The following is a 22,125-nucleotide window of genomic DNA, read 5'->3' as shown; positions in this document are numbered from 1 at the left end:
AGTGCAGCTTCTTGAGCATTGTCAAGCCATATCAGCTCTGATGGTGCCAGGTGTTTGCAAAGCAAATCCTACAAGGCGTGGGGAACCCATGAACCTTTTTTGATGGACAATAACTTCAGCCACAGCGCTAGGATGTGTGAGGCCAGGTCTGTACCTATGTCCTTGCATTGTTCCTACACATGAAATTCTCTATGGAAATGCTACATTAATCTGGTCTAAGAGGAGTGAAAAGGGAGGTACTGAGCTGACTTACTGTATAATGCCCACATAGTTCTCAACTTGAGTGGCAGGTGCACTTCTCCAGTCCTTCTTAAATCCAATCACCAGGGTGTTTGGTTTCATTCTACCCAAGCCTGAGGCCTGCCAATATTAAAACTGCTTGAGAGAGGTGCACATACATGCTTTTACTGTAAATGAAAAGTAATGGCAAAAGATAACTGAAATAATGTTCTGGAGACACAACTAGATTGCATTTCATAAATGCCCTTCATGCTCATACCCATGCAAAAAGATTAGCTTTAAATCATTCCAATTATAAATTATTTTAGATGACAGAAGTGTAGTTTTGCTAAATTAGCATTCATTTGCATTTCTTCTGACATGCTCTCATTAAAATGGTTCAATAACTTGGAATCAAGAGGGAGTTCAAGAACTGTGTGTATGTTCATTCTGATACAATGTCACAAAGCTTTAATCATCTTTGGAATACTCATTAGATCAAGTGAGTCTGTAGTCTTTTAAAACATCTCAGATACACAGAGAAAGGATGGGCTCCTAAGAATATTTTTTTGCCTTGAATTTGGAAACTGTTGCTGTTTCATTTGCTGTGTTCTTTTCAAAAAGTGATCCAAAATCAGCTGAGCATGCTTTGTAGATAAAATTATGGTTCATAAATAGGAAGAAGAAATGGTTTGGCAAGATATTAGTTTGCCTTCAAAACTGGTTCTGGATGCTAAAACCTGGACAAGTAAGGAAAGTCAGATGTAGATTCAGCTAACCTAGTGTTTATAGAAACCTAAATATTCAGTGTATTGGGAACCTCTAGGTGGAGACACAAAACGCCAGCTTGTAAAATTGTTACACTTGCCAACTTTTGACTACTAGCAAACAGAAAATAGGTAAAAACTCTTGGAACCTTGGTGGGTTTTTTGAGTAGCACTGTTTATGTTGAAATCAGCAATTGTTGCTGATGTCTTTAGGTTGCAATAATGATGATATGGTTATCCTTCTGTTTGCTGGAAGAGAATTATTTGGGGTCCAGTAGTTGACTTTGTCAATAGTGCTTATGTAGTAATGGAAAGGAAGAGATCATCAGACTGTAGCAGTTCTCAAAAACATCACAAAGATCTCCTACTGAGACAATGTATAAGCCCAAGATGAAGTGTCTTTGTGAGGCTTTTACAGAACAAAGAGATCTTTATTAATAGCATTTCATCTCGCTCAATTGTCCTGTCCATTCAGCAAGTGTACAAAGAGCCCTGGTAGGACACCAGTGGGTGACTTACCCAGAGTATTTTAGTTGGCTCCCTACTGTCTCACTTGGCACTGTTGTTTTTTCAGCAGTCTATTTTGTGAAAATGATATGAATTTGTTCTATATTTTGCCTCAGTACCTACGTGTTTAAATATTCATATATATGAGAGAGGAAAGGAGATGGGAAAAATGAAAACAGTGTCTCTGTGCCTTCATTATGGCCATTTTAAATAGACTGTTGGAAATTATCTCCTGCATTCTTAGGGTAATAGAAAAATATTGCAGACTTTCATTTAAATGACCTTCTTGCTATTTGCAGAAAATATGCCAAACATTCTCAGATATTCAATATGCTGTGTAATACCAAACAATAGAATTGATTTGAAGTGTATCAAGTGTCAGCTGCATAGACATTGATATGTTGCCCTGTAGATGCTTCTCTTTTTTCATAATAGTGTCTCATTCATTTAGGAGAGAATCAGTATGCCTTGTCTCATAATTCCATAGCCCAGAACTAGATCTTGATGAAATAATCTGTGATAGAATATACATGTACCCCCTTTCTGTCTATAACATTACCCATATATATGTAGAGCTTCTTCACAAGCGAATAGTAATGTCTCACATAAAGGGATGCTTTGATGTACGCTCTCCTGTGTGTTCTGTAAACAAAAAGCTTACTTGAAGTAGACTTTTGACTCCATCTCTGAAGCTGTCAGCTGCCACTGCTGCATAAAAGGCTTTTCTTTTGTTCTTTGTGAGCCAGGCCTGCTTTTTTTCCATGCCACTGTTCATCTCCTTAACACACAGCTTGCGTGGGCCCTGCATGATACAGTAAAATATTATTATGAAGGCTTTGTATTGTACATCACACAGTGATTTTGAAGGAGTTACCTAGCCTGCTGTGGGAGCAAATGGAGAGAGTCAGAAAAATACCTTTCCAGAAAGGGTCCACAGAGATTCAGCCCTTTGAAAATATCTGGGCTGCAAAAATTATTCGCATTCTGTTTGAGAGGGCTGAAGCTGTCAATGCTACTTAAATGCAGTCATTCTGACAGAAGGAAGGAGTGCTATGGATTGTAACATCTTAAAAAAACATCTAAGGTATGATAAAGCAGCTCAGAGTGAATAAAGTCCCTCCCTGGCTTGACTCTATAAAAGAGTCTCAGCAGATCTAAATATACATGGTGAAGTTCCTGTCTACTGACATAAGAGAAAAGAGTTGATGCAATGCAGTTAAAGATGCAAATGCCTTTGTTGCCAGTTTTCTTTCTGTGGTCATCTGGTAATTGAATGGGAAAAAATCCATGTGCATATCCAAGTCATGAAACATCAATATAACTTAAGAAGGATTTGATCCTGGATGTATGAAGAGCTGGGAATAATAATTTGAACAATAAGCCTGACGTTTCATTGTGAGTGAGGAGGGGAAACAAACAAGTTTTGCCCTTCTTCCCTGTCTCTCAGAGGAAAGCACCTGCAGGTGGTTTTGTAACTGGCTTGCACAATGTGTTTCTGCTGGCCCAGGGGCCTGTCTGTGACCTCCCCTGCTCCTCCTTTGCACTTGTGGAATGTTTGTGCAATTGTACAGGGAGTCCAGTGAATTTGCAGACTGAGGACCAACCCTGAAAAAGTATTTTACATGAAGGCAGGGAGTAAAAGCAGAAAGAGTCCCTTTTCCTAAAGTGCAGACTGTTCAAGCCAACATGTAGCCATAACCTCAGAGACAAGTAATCTTGAAATCATCTTTATGTTCTGTTGTGATCTTTATTTTATCCATTTCTGAGCTATGTATCAACAAGTTCCTGGAAAGTTTCTTGCTGCCTTTTGGAAGAAAAGAATGGAAGATGTTCTCTGTGGCATGGTATTTCAAAACTTTATGCATTGCTAACAGCATGTCAGCTTTTGAGGCAGAATGTGCTGGGTGTTACATTTATGGCTGAATAGTCTCACTGCATTTGTTGTGATATTTATTGCAGGCTGCTCTTCAATGTGATTGTGAATTTTATCGTCTGGTTTTTACCACAATTTTGCAATTCATAGAGGTTCATTTTGTCACACTTTTATTACCCAGGAAATTAAATTTCACTTAAGTTGCTGAAGAAATAATTAGAAAGCCCCCCTAAACAATTACAAAGCTTATACTAATGAAATGGTCTTTGGAGTTTTTTGTATTGACAGGAATGAAATCTCAGTTCTCCATAGAAAGTATTAATATTGGAAAAACGTGCCTAATAATTCAGAAAACTTGCTGAAACTTAACTTTAGGAAGCTGCATAATCTCAGGGTCTTGTTGGGATTGGTTCTGTGCTTAGTGAATTCAGTGGGAAATGGAACAATAATTATAGTAGGGAAGAATTAGGACCATTCATTCTTTATAGATCCATTTGATTTGGGAAGAGTCACATGTGGATCTTCTGTACTCTGTTTCTGCAGTGTGGCAGCTTCAAATGAATTATTCCTTTACTGCTATAGAGGAATACATTATCTTAGCTGGACTGATTCTATTATCTAAATTCTGTAGCCTCATTTAGTGCCACGAGCTGTTCTGTTTTTTTTTCCTCTCTCTCAAAATTAAAAGGGCAATGTAATATTTAAAATACATTTTCTCCCTACACTACAAATCTATCTATTTTTGTTCTGTCCTGATGAGAGACTAGATCTTCATCCTCCAAGATGCATCATTTGCTGTGTATTTATATCTAGAAATACACTTTGCTCCTCTCTTTAGATCTCAGAAGAGCATGTTTATCCTCAAAATCAGCATTGTAACAGTTTTGGAGGAACCACTGCAAAGAGAGCTGAATTACTTGCCAATCCCCACCTCTGCAAATCAGTGACAAAGCTGAAAATAGAACCTGGGTAATTTGACTCTCACGCAATAACCCTTCAGGTTTTCTGTGGTTTGGGGGTTTTCTGTTTTCTAAGCCTAAAATCTTTCCTTGTAATGTTTTGTTTTTGTTTTTTTCATTCAAACCAATTTTTGTTCACCTACTGTGAACTTTGAAATGCATCTCAGTGAGGCATTTACCAGCAGGCTTTGTATCCGCCGATAGCTTTCGTGTCACGAATTATGACGAAATTGATTCTCAGTGCAGATCTCTTTGGTGCTGTGCACAGCTGCCGGTCAGCCCCAGTGGGAGCTCTGTGTGCTGGGTGACAGTGGGATGTGGAACAGAGCCCTGCAGCCCCACTGGTGCTGGGGGTGCAATGGGGGCAGTTCCCTTACCGTGTACACCTCACAGCAGATACACAGCCCGTTGTTCTTCGTGAAGGCGTGGGTGATGTCCAGCAGAGCAGGCCTGACCATAGGAGCTCCTGTTAATGCTAAGCACTGGGGTCTGGTGGGGAAAAAAGAGGTTGTGTATAATTGGCTGTGTACAGATTCAGGACAAGCCATTCTACCATTCAGTAGAAATCTTACCTGAAGTTTTTAACGTGGTCCTCCACTGTCGTTAAAGCCAGAGCGCTGTCTAAGGCATTAACAAAGTACAGAGCCTGGGTAGAGGAGCCCCAGTTAACTTCTGCATATGATAAAGATAAATAATGCACATTAAGCCACAGGCTTCTCCTTACATTCTGTCTCAAAGATGAGCAATGGTGCTCTCTATGAAGAGCAGAGTATATTCTCTTGTACTTCATAGATACAGATCTGTTCTTTGTGCTTCATAATAGAAGGGATTGGTTTTGCTTGTGTGATGCAGAAAACCCCGTGCAAGTAAATAGTTTCATTCTTTATGTAAATGTTGTAGGGAATGTTCTTTCCATGTTTAAAAACTATTTCCTTATTTGTTACATTAACTTTGTGTCCTTCTCCCATTAGAAAATGGACAGCCCCGAGTCATGTGTGTGGTGGGGAATACCAGGAGGTGCAAATGAAACCAGTAGGAAGGAACATTGCTGGTGCCAGTTTGCTCTGTTCTACTGTATAGGCCAAAAATTGGTCTCCAAAGCCCATTTTGGCATATACATCTTTTCTCATTATTGTGCAGCTGTTTGGTCAGTGCAGACATATAAGAAATGTCTTTCTATACTTTGAGATCTACATGAATGCAGATCAAGTCCTGGTATGCCAAGATACAAAGCAATATTAAGTGCAACTAAGTGGAGGTTTGTGTAAAGTCGCCTTTTCTGAGGAATATTAGTTTTTTCTGAACCCTCCAGTTGCTGAACAAAAGTCACTCTCTTAGCAGGAGGCAGGGCTTTTGTACAGCAGCTTCAGTGAATTTAACCAAGCTTTAATGTGCTGCTTTGCATTAGGGACCCTGGCAATATCCAAGAAAAGAGTAGAAATCCTGGAATGTTTTTGACAACAGACTGCAGATGGGTGTGCTTTCCTGCAGCTGAAGGTACATTTACAGGAGAGAAGCACAGACCATCCCAGTGGGTGTGAGAGAGCACAGATAGGGAGGACAGGCAACAGCAAGAGAAACAATATCACAGTTTCAGACCAGGTGTTGCTGTCCCAAGATAACTCCAATAAAAGTACATCTGTTGCTGGGAACTGAGCTTCTTTTATTTGTTGGTTTTGTTTTATGTTTTCTGCTGCAGAAGTAATTCAGGTGGTTAGCACCTAAATCTGGACCTGTGTTAGTTTTGTCCTGGATATGAATAGCCAGACTCTGGCTTGTACAGGACACAGGTTTTTGAGGACAGCTCCTGTGATTTGCTGAGCTACAAAGTTTTTTTCCAGCAGTAAAGTGGGCCCATCTGTCTTGATTTATGGGGGAATTGTAGGGAGGTGCTTATGGGGGAATTGTAGGGAGGTGCTGGAGGATGATCAGTTCATAAGTAATTCAGCTTGCATTTTTGTTGTATAATGGGCAGCACGTTTACATTTTGAGTGAGGACCCTGCATGAGTCAGCATAAGAGCACTGCAAAATTCAGGTAAGGTTTTGTGTGTGGGTGGAAAAAAAATTATGAGTGCTACTCAAGTAAAAGCCCAAATGTCATAAAGATGTGGTGGGAATAAACCAGTCTGCTGGAATGTTTACAGAAAACCCTGAACCACACTTGAGCTGCTTGTTAAACAGGCAGTCACCAGACTATCAACTTAATCTGTATTACAAGGGGTTTAATGGGATGCTTCAGACTTCCCTCTAAATAAAGATAGCACAGAAAAATAATTTCTATTCTGTTAGCAGAATTGATTCCTTTAAAATTCAGTCTAACAGCACAACATGTATATGTAATAATAGTGGGGTTTGGCCTTACCTGGCTTCTTGTATGTTACATAAATATATAGGAAGAGCTCAATGGCATAAGTGATGAGAGCTGCCCACCAGTTGATGACAAACATCACCCCACAGCACAGCAGGGCTCCAAAAAGTGACACCCACATGTTATAATATCTGAATGCAGGTCTCCAACCTGTTTAAAGAGAATTGAGGAAATTGGAAGAGCACAAAATATATTGATAAAATGATGATCCATGATTTTTGTGGATAAAATCCCATGTATAGTTTGTTTCAGGCTCTGTCAGAAGTAGCTATTCTATTTATATGTATTTGCAAAAATAAAGTTTATTGGTTCAGAATATTTTAGGACATCAGGAGATTACCTGTAACTCCAGGTAACTGATGATTGTATACTTTTGATGCTTATACACAGAAGTTATTATCACTAGCTAAACACTTGCTGAGAGGAGTGTTTATCCCAATACTGTAAATGCACCTGTCTTAAACTTGGAAATTGCCTGGCCTTGTGGCAGAAAAATAAAATCATCTGCAATTGACTTTAAAAAGATATTATTCCTGCTGCTTTCAGCTGCAGTACTGATTCCATCCCCTGCTACCAATTAAAATGATGAGGCAAGCACTGAGCCTTCATGGTTTGCAGGTCTCTGCCAGGTGTTCCACAGAGCAGACTTTGGAGAGGGAGAAAACACAGAAGATACAAGAGGCTGAGCAACCCCATCTTGGATCATCTTTATAATGAGGGAATAGGAAGGACCTGCTGGGAAGAAATTGTCTGTCCCGCAGCCTTGCAATTATTGTAATCTATCATTGTGAATTGGCAGAAATTAACTGGAGGAAATGAGAAGAAAATGGCTGCAGTTCTGTGTGAAATGTTAAGTAGTGGCAGAGCAGAGTCAGATGTAGGCAGATGAAATCTGTAGAGGTAATTGTCGCTCAGCACCAAGGCCACATGGAGCAGATCTGCATTTGTTCAGCTGTGCAGGTAATTAGCAGAAGTGCTCATCTTTTCTGCCCTCTAAACAAATGGCACTCTGCAGATCTATAGGAAGGAAGTTGATGCAGGCATTTATGTCACTACTGCAGTTTCTTCACACTGGAAATCAAAAATGTATTCCTTGCTCCTTGAGTTGAATAACTAATTCATAAAGCAGGAAATTGTCTTTCCTGTGTGCCAAACCAGTGTTGCTCAGCTGATTGACTTTATTCCTGAAGGTGTCACCCCTTCCTTCATGAGATGGTGAGAATCATTCTGCTGTGGCAATGCACAAGTCTGACAGCCAGAATGTTCCTTTGCTGCAAAGGTAGAGGGAGGATCTCTAGTCACCCCTGAACAGGACCTCATTGTGCTTCACAATTGTGCTTTACGATTCTGCTTGTAGGCACTGCAGAGCTGTGCTGGTGCTGTTTGATGGACCTGCTCTTGCTCTGCATGTTCCCCTCCAGGCAGCATCACTTGTAGCACTGTTACTGTGCTTAGGAATCTCCCTGAACGTTTTGCTGTAGGTTTGGAGAAGGGAGTGATGATTCCCCACTGTACCTTGCAGCTTCATCGGCCAGAGTTGGCATCAGCTTTTACCCACACATTTTTTAATAGTAAGGGGAAAAAAAAAACCACTCGGAGCAGAAATTTTTTCTTCAGTGGGATGCACCTTTCTCATTCTCTATGACTGTAGGTGTTATAAGGACTTAGAGCCATTATTTTTATGTTTTGGAGATAAATAAAACATCATATTCAGTAAGGCATCAGGTCACATAACTTAGATACTTTACACATACTGCAGTTTTCTCTGACATACAGTCTAAACCTTTCAGAGATCAGACTATAAAGCCCATATTTAAATCACTGCTGAATGCAGACTCACCTGGAGATTTTGCATATGAGGCATGAAAGCAGGAGAAATTAATCAAAGCGTATGAAGCCAGGAAGAAATTGGAGATGATGGGAGCAATGGTATTCAGTTCAGCTGCAAGACACATACACAAGTCAGACAGAGGACCAGTTTCCTGGGCTGCTGGCTAGCTGTTTCCTAATGGTGCATTAAATCTGAACATTGTCTGCATTTATCATTCAGGAAGAGCTTGGGTATTTTTGTGTATTACTAATTTAAGGCCCCCTTGATCTACCTTCATTCATATGAATTATGTCTGCTAATCCTGATTTTAATAACATTATGTGCTATGCAGAGTTATACTTGATACTGTGATTCAGCATACTGTCTCTTAATGATGTAGATCTCATGTAAAGTTCAGAATTTTAAATACACAATTGACAGGATGGATTCATTTAAAAAAATACTTGTAATTACAACTTCAGTGGGAATCTGAATTCCGTACTAGACATCCTATTTACTTAGCACAAGACAGTTTGAATTTCAAATCTTAGAAAAACTGATAACAATCCCTGCACCCCTAAATGTAGTAGCTGGGATTTTGTTTCATCAGTCCTGGTAAACTGGGATTTGCTTTGGAACTGACTGTGGGAAAGGCTTGGGCAGAATAGGCTTCTTAAGTATTACCTCAGAGCTATGTGCAATATAAACTGGAAAACCATTTTCAAAGATTGTGACTTTGCCAGTTCTGAGCACTGCCCTCTTCCAGCAGAGTGAACAGGAATTGCAGCTACTCCACACTTGGAGAATGAGGCTGTGGTGGTGGAGGTAAGTCTCTGGAATCCCTGCTGCTTTCTTTTTGCCTTCATTAGGAATAGTGGGACTGCTACCAGGACTTGGGGTGTGCTTATGCCAGAGCTTACCCGACTGGAAATTTTCCAAACTGCAGCTACTGATTGTATTATAGTGCGAGTTTGTGTCATTTCAGAGCATGACACTGTAGCAGCTGTGTAACATGATACAAACCAATCAGAATGAAGGCCATGGCGATGGCAAAGGTGAGGACATATCCCCTGATAGGCTCGTTGTTTTTTCCGTATCCTTTGGCAAAGAATTCTAGCCCTTTGTAGACGTTGTCCTTGCAAAGAGCCTGGTAAGGAAAATCAGCACATAACTATTAAGGAGCACTTTCTTGCACCAGAATCACTGTCTGTGAGTGGCAGCTTTCCAGGCTTTTGCTAAACAAAAGTTAAATCTCAGTGCTTCAAGTTCATCAACTGCTGTGGCATATGAACATTTAAATAAGGTGATAAGACAATGTGCTACTATGTTATTATATCATAGGAAATAGAATCACAGGCATTTAATGCTTATTCAGTGCTTCAAATGAAAAGGTAATTAAATAGCTAAATAGAGTCTAAATTGTGGGAAGTTGAAGCATAAATCAGTGGCTTGATATAATTTGTACAGCTTATCTCTCCCATGCCCTCTGCTCCCAGTCTGTCCTCGTTGCTGCTGGCCAGACAGCTTCTGGACAGCCTGTTAAGGGCACACCTGACAGCACCTGAATCTTATGGACCTGAGGGCTCCTGCTGCTCCTGTGCTTACAGGGCAGCTTTTTGTAACAAGACAGAAGTGGTCCTGAAAGTACTCTTGAAGCTATTTATGACAGGCACATGAGTATCCCCTGCATCCTGCAGCAAAGCTGAGCTCTGACCAAAGGAACATTATCTCCCTTGTACGATGATAAGACTTGTCTTTTTCTGCTGAAAAACATTCTACATATTGTTTTCCCTGCCCCTGCCACATGTGTCAATGCTGCTTAAATATACATTACATTTGGCACACAGAGTTCAACTTTGTCTCTGAAGTAAAACCAAGTATAAGGAAATGGATGTTTTAATTTTACCTGGAAAACTTTGGGTGCGCTGACAAGAGATGCTAGAGCTGATGACAGAGTAGCTGAGAAGATGCCAGCTGTGATGAGAGGACCAAAGCCAGACACCATGCTCATCACCTTTAGGAAAAAAAATGAAGGTAAAAAGAACAAGCTTGCATTTGGATGCACTTTTTAATGACAAATCCATTCGAGTGCTCTATGTGTCTCTACTTTTCATTGTTCTAAATTTAATCTGCCACAAACTGTACTATTATTTTGGGTTTAGTTAAAAGCAATGGAGGCAAAGCCAAATTCTTATTCAAATATGCAGCTGTCTGCTGGGGCAGATGAGTACTCTGAGATTTCCTCACTGCCTTTACTCACTGATTGCTGTAAGTAACAGTCTCTACTTGATGAGTAAATAGTCAGCTTGTAGCAGACAAGAAAATGGAAATGGCAGGAAGAAGCCCCAATGTATGAAATGTGGTTGGAGGCACTTTATGTGTTTTTTTTTTTTTTTCCCTTGATTATTTAATATGGCTGAAAATGAGAGAAAATGCCTGATGGAGCTGCAGTGCTGCAAACAGTAATGATGGTCACTGTCAGGCCTCCCTCAGCCCTCCCAGGAGTGCTGGGCTGGCCTACTGAAGGGAAAAGATTGTTGAGAGGCACCAGACAAGGAAACTAAAAGATAGATGGATGTGATTGGTGGTATGTGGGCAGTACTTCAGAGAAGAAACCAGTGCATCCTTAAGATTTGTCAGATGCAGTCATAACATTTTATGGCTCTAGTCTGGCAGGGGTAAATGCAAGAAGTGAAAATTTGTCTGGCTGTAGGGAGGTTACTGATTTTAAGGAGTGCCCTGAGTGTGGGCAGCTGAACTGAGGTGGGAGTAAGGATGGTAAATGATCAAGGAAGGAAAGGAAAGTAGTCTATGAAAGGGACAGCAAATCCCTTTCAAGGTGGTTCCCCAGCCCTGTCATTCAGCAGAGCCAGCTGGGAAGAAAGCGAGTGACTTTAAAAGGTACAAATGACTCGTTGAAAAGCCTGTGCAGGTGGGGGGTGAATTCCTCTCACTGGCCATGAAGCACAGGGGCTGAACAGAGATCTGGGACCTGTGGCTGTCAGGCTGCAGAACTGCTTTACTTTGATGCTTAGCCTAAGCTTTATTTTGAAGAATAAAAATGGCAGACAGTTTCTGGCCTAGGAGAAAGACTCCATTACTTCTCACTTGATTTTTTTGCTCTACTGTTGGATACTTTTTTAAAAGAAGTCAGAACTCTGGTTTTTGTGCTGTGACACAACCCTTTAACTGTGACCACAGCACCCCTGAGGTAAAATCACATCCATGTGTCAAGAGCAGTGAGGTGAATTCCTCATCTAACAGGACTTCCTGAGATCTCTGTTAAGCCTGGGCTTTCAGTTTGAAGCTGTTATAACATATACTGCTGCGTGGTACTTGTTAAAAGAGGAGATAAAGGCCTTACCAGGGTGGTAGGAAGGCTAGTGATGGGCAGTGTGAAGGTGAACATGCAATGCAGGGGATTTTTGTCTTTCATCATTCCTATAGTTTACTTTTTTAGATAAAAGTGGTTGTCCTGTTGTAGTTGTCTGCAGACAACAGCTTTGCATGTTTGTACTTGTGTATTCATGTACTGCTTATTATGCTAATATATGCATATAGGCTAATCCATATTATCACTAAAACCTGAAAATTATTCATCAGCCCATAATCACATGGCTGACTTGCACATCTGGAAAAATCATAGCCTAGGCCACAGGCAGATGATCCATTGCAGCTCATTCCAGGCACAATTGTATCATTGACGTTCCCAGTAGCATCTCTTACAACACAGGAAGCTGTGGAAAAAATGATATATTGTTATTTTGCTTCACTGTGACATTGAAGGAATGTTCTTGCCACACTTTGACTCCTAAACTGCACACTTGTTGTACAGCTGCTGCCTTAGATTCATCCCAAAGAGCAACATTTTGTGCTGGGCAGGGATTTTTTTGTATGCTTGTAATGAGAATTTAACTGCATAATCCTCCAACACATTTCATAGCTCTCAGTACAGGCCTCCTTTTCACTCATGCCCATTTTGTTACCTCACAGCCCCTACTGTAGAACATGTAGTTGTGTGGTTCCTTTGAGACTGGCAACTGATTTCTGTCTTTGACATATAATGTACAAAATGTGTGTGTTACCCTGTTCCTGTGATTCTCATGAATGTTCAGTAAGAAGACAAGCAGAAGCCATGTGAAATTTCAATGTGAACCAGGAACAGATCAGCAGATTGATCAGAGGTTCCTTTGATCTTTATTATGCTCATGGTTGCTATATGCTGGTGGTCTTTGTCACTTATGCAAAAATAACCATACAAGTTACCTGAAGGTCCAGCTGCCACATGGGCACTTTTGTTTCCACTGATTGCTGCCTTTTAAAAAACCGTTGTTGTGACATACAGTAAAATCAAAACTACTGTCTCTCTAAAAAATAAATCCATGGCATGCAAAAGCAGTGAGGCTAATCATTCACTTGCATGCCAAATTTCAAACTTAACTATACAAGTGAAGCAGAGGTTCTGTACTTACCTGCACATATTGCAACAGCAATGTAAACAATTGCAGTGATCAGAATGGCCAGCATTGTTCCCTGGGGTATGGCACTTTGTGGGTCCTTAAACAAAGCAGTGACACAAGAAACACTGAGTTGTGTGCTGCAGCCTGATTGCATTTGCATGCTGGGAGTTCTGCCACTCTGTGGTGTGAAAATACCCCAGAGAGCAGGTTTTTATCACTCTGACCTGAGCCACATTTCTGGTCCCAGCACAGCAGAGCTCCTGTGGGGCAGCACTCCTACCATGCACACAGGAAGGATATTCTGCAGGAGCAGAGCTCACATTTATAGCAACAGAAGTGTCCTGAGGTCTGCATTTCTTGAACTCCAAACTCTTCACATTGCAATTGGCTTTATCTTAATGTTTGATGATGTAGTGGGTAAATAGTTACTGAACCATCAGACCCTTGTGGATGACAAGATGGGACCATTTTTGGTTAATTGGTAAGATAGATGGAGTCACCCTGTACAGAACACAGTACTTCTGTGCTTTGTAACCAGGAATTGTTAGTTGGGTCTTCAAAACAGCTACTTTCTTTCACTGTATTGACTTAATTTAGATAATTTAATGAGCCTGGGTTATAATGCTTACAGACTGGCTCACAACAGCATCAGCCTTGATAATGCAACTGTAAGTAAGAGTCCAAAGATCTGCACTATACATTTTAAAGGGATTTTTAATGCTAGATAACCTTACAATTTAGGGTGTTTGTTTATGCTAGGAAGAATTTTTTATTAATTTTCTCCTTAAGTTGGTTTAGCATGGTGTTTTTAAATCCAAGATTTGTTGAATGCATTTGAAGTCACAGACTCTTTTTAACTATGCTTGTTGCAGGGTGAAAAACCAACATGCAAATTTGGAGTTTATTGTGAGGCATGCATGAATTACCTAACTGGATTAGTAATTAATATAATTTTTAAATAAGGTAAGAATTTATTGAGGGGGAAAATATTTGTGGAGTCACTTCTGCTGCATAAGAGCCTTTGCCCTCAGAGCATGGTGATTTTATGCAGTTCTGATGTGCATGTTTTAGGTAATTGTTTTTGTGGAATCTTGTGGTTGTCGTAAACTCTGCAACATTACATGTTAAGGTTAAAGGTTCTTACAACTTAACAACTTTTATGTTTTCATAATTTAACCCCATATTTACTATGATGTTAGAACTTTAGGGGCTAAGGCCCACTGAAGTCAGTAGGAAGTCACTAGGAAGCTGTCCCTATAAGGAGGCTCTGGAGTAGGACATAACTTGAGTGTGTAGCGGCTGCAGGAGCACGGACAAAGGTGCTTGCAGCAAATTCTAAAGAAAGTTTGATTGGTAAATTTTACACTTTTAAACACTCCTTAGCTTGTATTTTAGATTCTGGAGTGGCTGGTTAATTTAATCAGACTTGTCTGATGCATCTAAGCATGCTCAGTGGGGAATCTGCTGCCTGGAGGACTTGGTTACAGGAGTCCACTTATTGTGAGACTGAAACGGCTGCAGAGATCCAGTGGGAGAACTGCTTCCCTAAGTCTGCTCAGACTGTTTCAAACAGCTGATGAAAGAAGTGCTGCTGCTTTGGGAGTCTGCCATGCAGACAGAGCACCATATATGGCAAAAGAATTATTTTTGTTTGATAAAAGGATGAAGATTGTGTGAGGCTGGTGCAGTCTCACTGGGCAGAAGTACAATGGTTTTTGCTTTTTTAATTAAAAATGGAATCTCATTGACGCTATCAGTGGCTCAGGTTCTATGTATTTTATCTGTGCTTGGCTTGAAAAGCAGTCCTCTGAAAACAAAGGAGCTGAGGCATGCAGCTCAGGGTGAGGAAAGGAAAGAGAATGGGCTCTCAGGGGTGGTAAGATCTGGTGAACTTGTGACTGCTGTACCAGTACAGAAATAGAAAAGCTTTGGTTGAATTCTTTAAGGTTTGCAAGGCAATGGATTTATAGGATAAGGCCAAATAACTTCATTTGACATGCTGGGGTTATCAAGCTGTCAGATGCAGCAGAGTCTTGTTGGTGACTTTTTTCCTTTTATTTATTTTGATTGTTTTCTGAGTGTTTTTGTCATGAAAACTAGAGAGCACTCAAAACTAAATTCCTGTCTCTAATTTACCTGTATGTTTAAATACTAGAAATTCCATCTCCTATAACTGGTAAACTGCAAGAGGAGAATGGGGAACTGACAGATTGGCCACAGCAAGACAACTGGGCACCCTTGGACCTCCTTTACCTTTCTCTTCAGACTATTTTTGGTCACAGCTGCATCTTGCAGCTTTTCCTTTTGTCCCATTCCCAAGTCAGTATTGCTGCTCATTCTTGCTTTCTTTAAATGCTCTGTTTGCTCTGCCCTTGCTATGACCCTGAATATGAAAAGCTGGTCTCCACTGATTCTTGTGAGTACAAACATGAGCTTTCTAGGGATGCTTTTTGGGCTGATGTTTACAGAAGATGAGCTCCAAGAGATACACATGTAATTTCTCTTATAGCATATGCTGCTAATGAACCATTAATGATATATTATTACAGGTTATTGAAACATGTTTTTAAATTATATAGCAACCCAAATCTAGCTACAGTAATTTCTTGAAATACCCATAATGCATTACAAGAGAATTTGTGAATTGATGTTTTAAAATAATAAAGCGGGTACTTAAAAGAGAGAGCTTAATTTGGAAAGCAAAGACATGATTTAAAACTGAATAGAGTGTTGATTCATGATCGGTTTTCTTGTTATTTTTCCAACCTGTGGCTAGTATGATGAAGTTCATGAAATACATACTTTCAGATCTCCTGAGATATTGGCTCCTGCAAGAATGCCAGTGGCAGCTGGGAAAAATATGGCAAACACCGAAAAAAATCCTTCTCCACTTCTGAAATCTGGTCCAAAGTTTTCTGCAAATATTGATGCTGCAAATATAATGAGAATGAAATATAACGACAGGATTTGATTCCAAAGTTACTTAATGGAGGAGCTAAGTAAGTCAGTCCTTCACATCTGGACAACTGGGTTTGAATCTCTCACATCACATCACAAGCAAAGGGAATTTGATTTCCTTAGTCTGCTTGTCAGAAGGGATGTGCTTGTCTGTGTCTCAGAGCTACAGATCCATGCTGAAGTGACACAAGTGTCACTGCACCACTTGCTCTTAGCTCTGTGTTAAAGTTTGTCTGTGCTCTACTGCTGTATAAATGACTCAAGCTGCATCTTACTGTGCTGTCGGCTGCAGCAGCAGAGACAGACTGAAAATTAGAGATGAAATCCATTCTCTTTGTTCGCAAGCTCACTTAAACTTGGGCAGAAGATTCTGATCTTGTGACATTTTTCAGTGGAATCCTTAGCTTACTATTAAGTCAAAAGAATGCAAACATAATTTTATGACAGACAGCAAGGTTGCTTACCTTGGTAATTAAAAAAGCCTCTTGCCTTCTTTTCAGTGTTGGTAGGAATGACTGTGCCAATAAAGAAATTTACAATGGCAACAAGGAGAACAATAAGAAGAATAACTTGAGCCTATTAATAGAAACAAAGAGATTCTCCTGTAGTTTTTAACTTTGTTGCTGTGGAGATGGCTATATAGTAAGTTATCTGTATCTGTTCCCTATAACAGGTTATGCGTTTCTATAGTTTTTGAAAATACCAGGAGTCAAGATAGCTGAATCAGCTAGTGACAACAGCAGATGCTTTTACTAAGGGAGTAATGAAATACAGAGTTATAATTTAATTTTAGGTTAACTTCCTTACAAGAAAAGGCGAAATGGAACAGCTAATGCATTAGTATCAAGTACAAGATGTTTTTATATTGTTATAATTTTTTCTTAGTTGCAGGGGGTTGTCACTTCAAAACTTATAATATCAAATTGTTTTCTGATCTCTTTTACAAGTTAATCTAGTCTCCATCACAGCAAAAACAAGGGTACTGTTGAACCTGATTTCTGGACCTGATTTCAATAGCTGTATTCCACTCTCAAGTATTTCCATTTGAATTTGCATTCTGACCTTTTTCACAGGTGAAGGAATAGCAGAAATCTTAGAGATTAAAGAGTGGGTAACAAATAGAGCTCTTCTGCTGAGTAGGGCTTGAGAGAGTACAGTGATAAAACCATATATTGTTTTTGCTACTGTTTATTCTATCAAGCTGCATCAAAAATAAGGACAAAAGGGGCAGATAGCCAAGACTCTAAATGATGCCATGAATTATAAAAATGAATATAACCAAGTTGTCTGCAAAACCCAAACTTCCTCTGTGCTTTTAAATGTTTGTTCAAGAAAGAGTTTAGAGTAATTGTACTTTCATTGAATGTAATGATTAAACTGCTATTGCTTTTAGAAAGATTAAGCATAAACTGAAATTGAGTGCTTTTGAAAATTCCATCTGTTGAATAACATTCCTCACACACTAATGGTGTACAGCAGGTTAATATACTGCTTGCTTTTATATTCTTTTAAAAGTTTACCTTTGCTTCCCATTCCATGCCAGCAACAGAGATGCCAAGAAGACACACCACAGTGATGGTCCCTATGATTCTGATGTCGTTGGACTCATCTACCATCAGTGTATCACTCTCCTGAAAGTGGTTAGAAATGTTATGAGAACCAGTCTTTCTCTGCCCAGCTGCTGGGACCAAGTAAGAAGGTGAAGTAGAAAGCAGTGAGCTGTCAAAGTTTCAGAGCTTTGTGAGACCAAGTTGGTATGTCATGTTCCAACTGACTTTTTGCAGTTGGCGTTATTTGGCTAATGGGAGGGATGTCTGTTCCTATTCTGATTTTGAGATTCTTGTCAAGAAATGTATGAAATATATTCAAAAGGTAGAAATAATGAAGAAGCATTCTGTGGCATATTTAGGCAGACCAGCTTCTTCCCTGCTAAAGATCCCCTTCAAGCCTTAACTAAAACATATCACCACTTACACAAATACATTATGTAAAACAAACACCATCATCACCACCCTCCCAAAAAAAAAAAAAGCCACGCAAAACAAAACTGAGCCAATTTAATCATATACATGAAACATCTATATTTACCTTAAGAAGTTCCACAACAGTTTCAGCAAATCCAACTACATACATGGCAACTGCCACTGCATTTGCAAATGCAAAGATAAGGCCGATAGATCCACCAAACTCTGGGCCCAGACTTCTTGAGATAAGATAGTATGCTCCACCTGCAGACAGAAATAATTGTTATTTCAGCACAACTAAACACTCAGATTTTGTGCTTTTTTCCCCTCACATAACTGTTACTGGAAAAATCCGTGCCTTTTCTCTCACAAATATAATCAGTCTTTGCCCTGTGTTAATAGGGGACACTGCAGAAAAGCAACGTGCTTTATACTGGTTCTGCCTTCAGACTTTTCAGTATGCCTTTCTATTCCAGAAGACTTTTTAGTGCATATTAGCATGCAAAACTGGACCTTGTTATAATTTTTCATGATGCATGATATAGTAACATAAAGGAGAGAGAACTTCACTTCTAAAAAGTGAAGTTAACTAACTTTTAACTAAGTTCTAACTTGCATGGGTCTGTCCCAATGTTAGCATGGAATGTCACATTTTGTGGTACATTGTTTAAGTTCCTGCATCATAGTGACGCAGTGAGTCTTTAATGTTTTTTGCATTAATTCTATACCCATTTCTATTTGCTGTTGATTCACTGGGAGAAATCACTGCAAATATACATTTTTTTTTCTTTGCTTATAACAGTTATCTCAATTCCATTTATTCTTCTAATTCAAATCTGAAGAGAAGATCATATTCATGAGATCATATTCACTTACCTCCTCTTACTACTCCATTAGTGCAAATGGCAGACATGGAGATACCTGTCAATGTTGTTACTACTACACTCAGAGCAATAACTATGATTCCAAGACCTGAAAGATCCGAAAAAGAAAGTATATGCAAGTGTATTCCAGTACCTGTTCTCCTTTAGGGATGTAGTAAGAACTTTCCATTTTCCACAGGGCTTAGACCAGACCAGTTAAAACTTAAAGGCTCTGAAATGCACCAAAACTTTGTTTCACAAATTACCTGACATGGACTTTTTCAGCTGAATTATCTACTTGTCTTCCAAGGAAGGGCTGAAAGGTAAGGAGGGTTATAAAGAAGGCAATAAACTGAAGATATCTACTGATCTGCATCAGTCTTCAAAATGACAGGAAGAGATGTCTCATGCTCTGTTTGTTGAAGTGTCCAACCTGGAATGCTCTGAATAGGAAAGACTGGCTGAAAGGTGAAAGAACTCCATGAAAAGCCAGAACCATCCCTTGCTCAGCAGTTGGCAGGAACATCTGAAATGTACTTTTCAGACTGAACTGAAAGCCGTGCTTTATTAGAAGTGACAGCTGAAACGCGCCTGAAATTGTGATGAGAGGTGGCTAGAATTGTTACCTTCCAGTTCCACTAGCTGTGCCCTTTGGTTTATGGTCCCTCTGGTTTGTCTCACACCAAAATTATACATAAATACCTTCTGGGGCTTGAAAGCATTAGTAACCCTAAGATTTTTACCTCCACGGACAAACCCATTAGTTGCTATTGCAGAAGTTGACAACCCAGTAATTGAGGTTACCATCGTGGCCAGAAGAATTATGATTACTCCAAGACCTGTCAGTAATAAGAAGATAAAATATTTTACTCATGTTCCATGTTTCCTACAAACCATTCTTTCTTTAAATTGAATTTTCAGGCCAGAATCACAGCAGTAAACTGAAAAGATGGTTTGTGGACCACTTGCAGCTTGCAGAACATTGTCATGAAGTCTGTGTCACCATAGTAAATTATTCCCATCACTCTTCAAGCAATGATTCTTTCTGATAGGAGTACTCTGTCCAGGAATTCTTATCATTTCCAAAGGATGGAGGAAACAAACAAACAGGCATCCCTTGACATGGATGCTTTTATCTACCTTTAACACACATCCTGGCTGTTTAAAATTAAGAGAGAGGCACATGAACTTTTGTGACAGTGTTTGTGACAATGCTGTTGTCTTTCATCAGTTAATGAAATGTTGAATCAGAGGAAGACTGACTATAGGTTCACAGGTTGTAGCTCAATCTCCCAGTCATAGCAGAACTACTGCCAACACAGGATGAAATCAGTGATGACCTTGGCTAGCTGGATCTTGAAAACCTCATGGATAAAGATCCCACAGAAGATCCTCTTTGAATTACATGTTCTGGGGCTAGACTACCTGCCCAATAAAACTGTGTACAAACTGCACCTCCCAAGGTACAATTGCAGCCTTTGCTGTTACATTTCTGGCACTACCTAGAGGAGTTTGTCTCTGTAGTTCCAGATCTCCTTTTTGTTTCAAGTCAGGTGAAGAAATAATATAATGTTTTTCTCTCAACTTTATTGCTTTTATTCTCACTTCTGTCTATGAGAAGGGAGGGAGAAAACCAGGAGAAAAAAGTAAATAATTACAGTTTGGTGCCAAGTGTGGAAACAGTTTTATCTGAACTTGCTGAGGCTTATGCAATAACTGTCTTGTTTCCATAGGGTACATAGGCATTCACTGTGGAACTGCAAAATATACATTGCTTGTAGCTGTATTTATTGGCCAGGGCTCATCCAAATTGAAACTTAGATCCTACAATTGACATTGAGCTAGAAGTGCTACAAACTTATTGATTTATCTGCTGTATTTCTACCATCTGACTTACAGATCAGATTCCTGAGTTCTGTTCATAGTGGATGGTTATAGACATCCAGTCCCTGAATTAATCTTCTTTGCTGCTTAAATTACAGCCATGTTATCACAATCCTTTAAGATAGAGCAATGTAATGTGTGAGCTATAAATGATATATAACATAGTGTAGCATATTTAAAGTGATTTGAGCCTCTAATAAATCATGTTTATCTTACTGATTTCTGAGCTCTTACTATAGCTAGTCATGAAAGTGTTTTATGTGCAGGTCTGTATAAAAAATTCCAAATGGTCATTCCTTTTGGTCAGCTACCATTGAGCAGGATGTGCTATGAAGGATATTGTTCAACCTTGCAAATTTTGTGTCTGAGAAGGAGACTGACTTTAAGAGCTGTTAACTCTTAAATTGAGTAAGTTAGACTCATAATTCTTAAAGCAGTTTTAGAATTATTTGCTGTGTGCATTCTAAGGATACTTTTCAAGGGTGTTCTACTGCATTTCAGAATTCATATTTTTAACATGTGCGTGATATTGTAGGGTCAGATATTTTGCTAATCTGATAGTAACATCTTCTTGGGAAGGCTTTAATGATAATTTTTAAAAAAATATTTTAGCATTTAAGAAGAAAAGTGGATAAAATGAAGTGACTCAACCAAAACATCATTGTAATATAATGTAACATAATTCTAATATTTGGTGCCAGATTTGCAGGTAGCATAAACTTGGTTTTCCCTGCCTTTGTCTAACCATTCCATGTTCTGGTACAAATACAGATTTCAGAGAGTCCTCAGGTATTAGGTGGAAATAGCAGACTAGTTTTGGACCTGGAATCTTGTCAGAACAATTCTGTCCCCTTTTTTTTTTTTTCCTAGCTGATGATAGCCAGAGAACCTTGCAGAATCCTATTTTTTCCCCTGTAAGAGCTTTTGCCCAAGACAGCCTATCAGGGTATGAAAATAATTGGGTTGTCTCTCTTTGGCCCTCTAATGATGGGGATATAAATGGTGCCCAGATGGTGGTTTAACTGTCTCATTTAATTTCCATGTTAGTAGCAGTACCCAGTGAAATCCCTGAGCCTTGGTGATGATGGGCTTCCATCACTGTTCTCCTTAAGCAGCTTGGCTGGGGACTTAAAGCTTATTGCTTTTAAGGCATTCCAAAAATGCACTGAGAAATTATTCAAATGGAATTTGACATCTCATTTTCAAAAGTAAAAGTAACCCCCTTGCATAACACATGCAATTTAAAAAAGCAACAGCAGAGCAATAAACTGTAAGAAAGAAGAGCCTGCTTATCAATGAGTTAAAGTGGTAAAATTAAAAATGAAAGCAGGAAAGTTGTAACTGATGTTGGTGCAAATTAATGTTAAAATCTGATTAAAGTTTAGATTGAAATCCAGGCATATGGCTCCTAAGTAAGTTGTTCCAAAATGAATTACTCTTGCCCATGGCTATTCTCACACCTCAAAACAAAGTAATACTTCTTGATGATCTC

General features: G+C 39.4%; 1 protein-coding gene across 4 annotated transcripts in view; it reads right to left on the bottom strand.

The window, feature by feature from the left end:
* Positions 1-22,125, bottom strand: part of SLC12A1 (solute carrier family 12 member 1) — a 44,132-nt gene that overhangs the window by 13,293 nt on the left and 8,714 nt on the right. For 2 of the 4 annotated variants that reach the window (XM_058811748.1, XM_058811750.1), the window contains exons 5-19: positions 19,493-19,588; positions 18,011-18,150; positions 17,443-17,553; positions 16,387-16,498; positions 15,767-15,894; positions 12,977-13,061; positions 12,090-12,241; positions 10,411-10,518; positions 9,528-9,651; positions 8,535-8,636; positions 6,689-6,844; positions 4,898-4,997; positions 4,703-4,814; positions 2,155-2,295; positions 254-360 (exon numbers count right to left, since the gene is read on the bottom strand). In XM_058811748.1, the coding sequence (XP_058667731.1) occupies positions 254-360; positions 2,155-2,295; positions 4,703-4,814; positions 4,898-4,997; positions 6,689-6,844; positions 8,535-8,636; positions 9,528-9,651; positions 10,411-10,518; positions 12,090-12,241; positions 12,977-13,061; positions 15,767-15,894; positions 16,387-16,498; positions 17,443-17,553; positions 18,011-18,150; positions 19,493-19,588 (1,774 nt within the window). Of the gene's footprint in view, positions 1-253; positions 361-2,154; positions 2,296-4,702; positions 4,815-4,897; positions 4,998-6,688; positions 6,845-8,534; positions 8,637-9,527; positions 9,652-10,410; positions 10,519-12,089; positions 12,242-12,976; positions 13,062-15,766; positions 15,895-16,386; positions 16,499-17,442; positions 17,554-18,010; positions 18,151-18,762; positions 18,859-19,492; positions 19,589-22,125 lie in introns of all 4 variants that reach the window. The other 2 variants (XM_058811749.1, XM_058811751.1) reach the window with 2 other exon arrangements.

Source organism: Ammospiza caudacuta, chromosome 10, assembly GCF_027887145.1.
Source record: "Ammospiza caudacuta isolate bAmmCau1 chromosome 10, bAmmCau1.pri, whole genome shotgun sequence".
Lineage (NCBI taxonomy): Eukaryota > Metazoa > Chordata > Aves > Passeriformes > Passerellidae > Ammospiza > Ammospiza caudacuta.
This window is presented reverse-complemented; position numbering and strand designations above follow the sequence as displayed.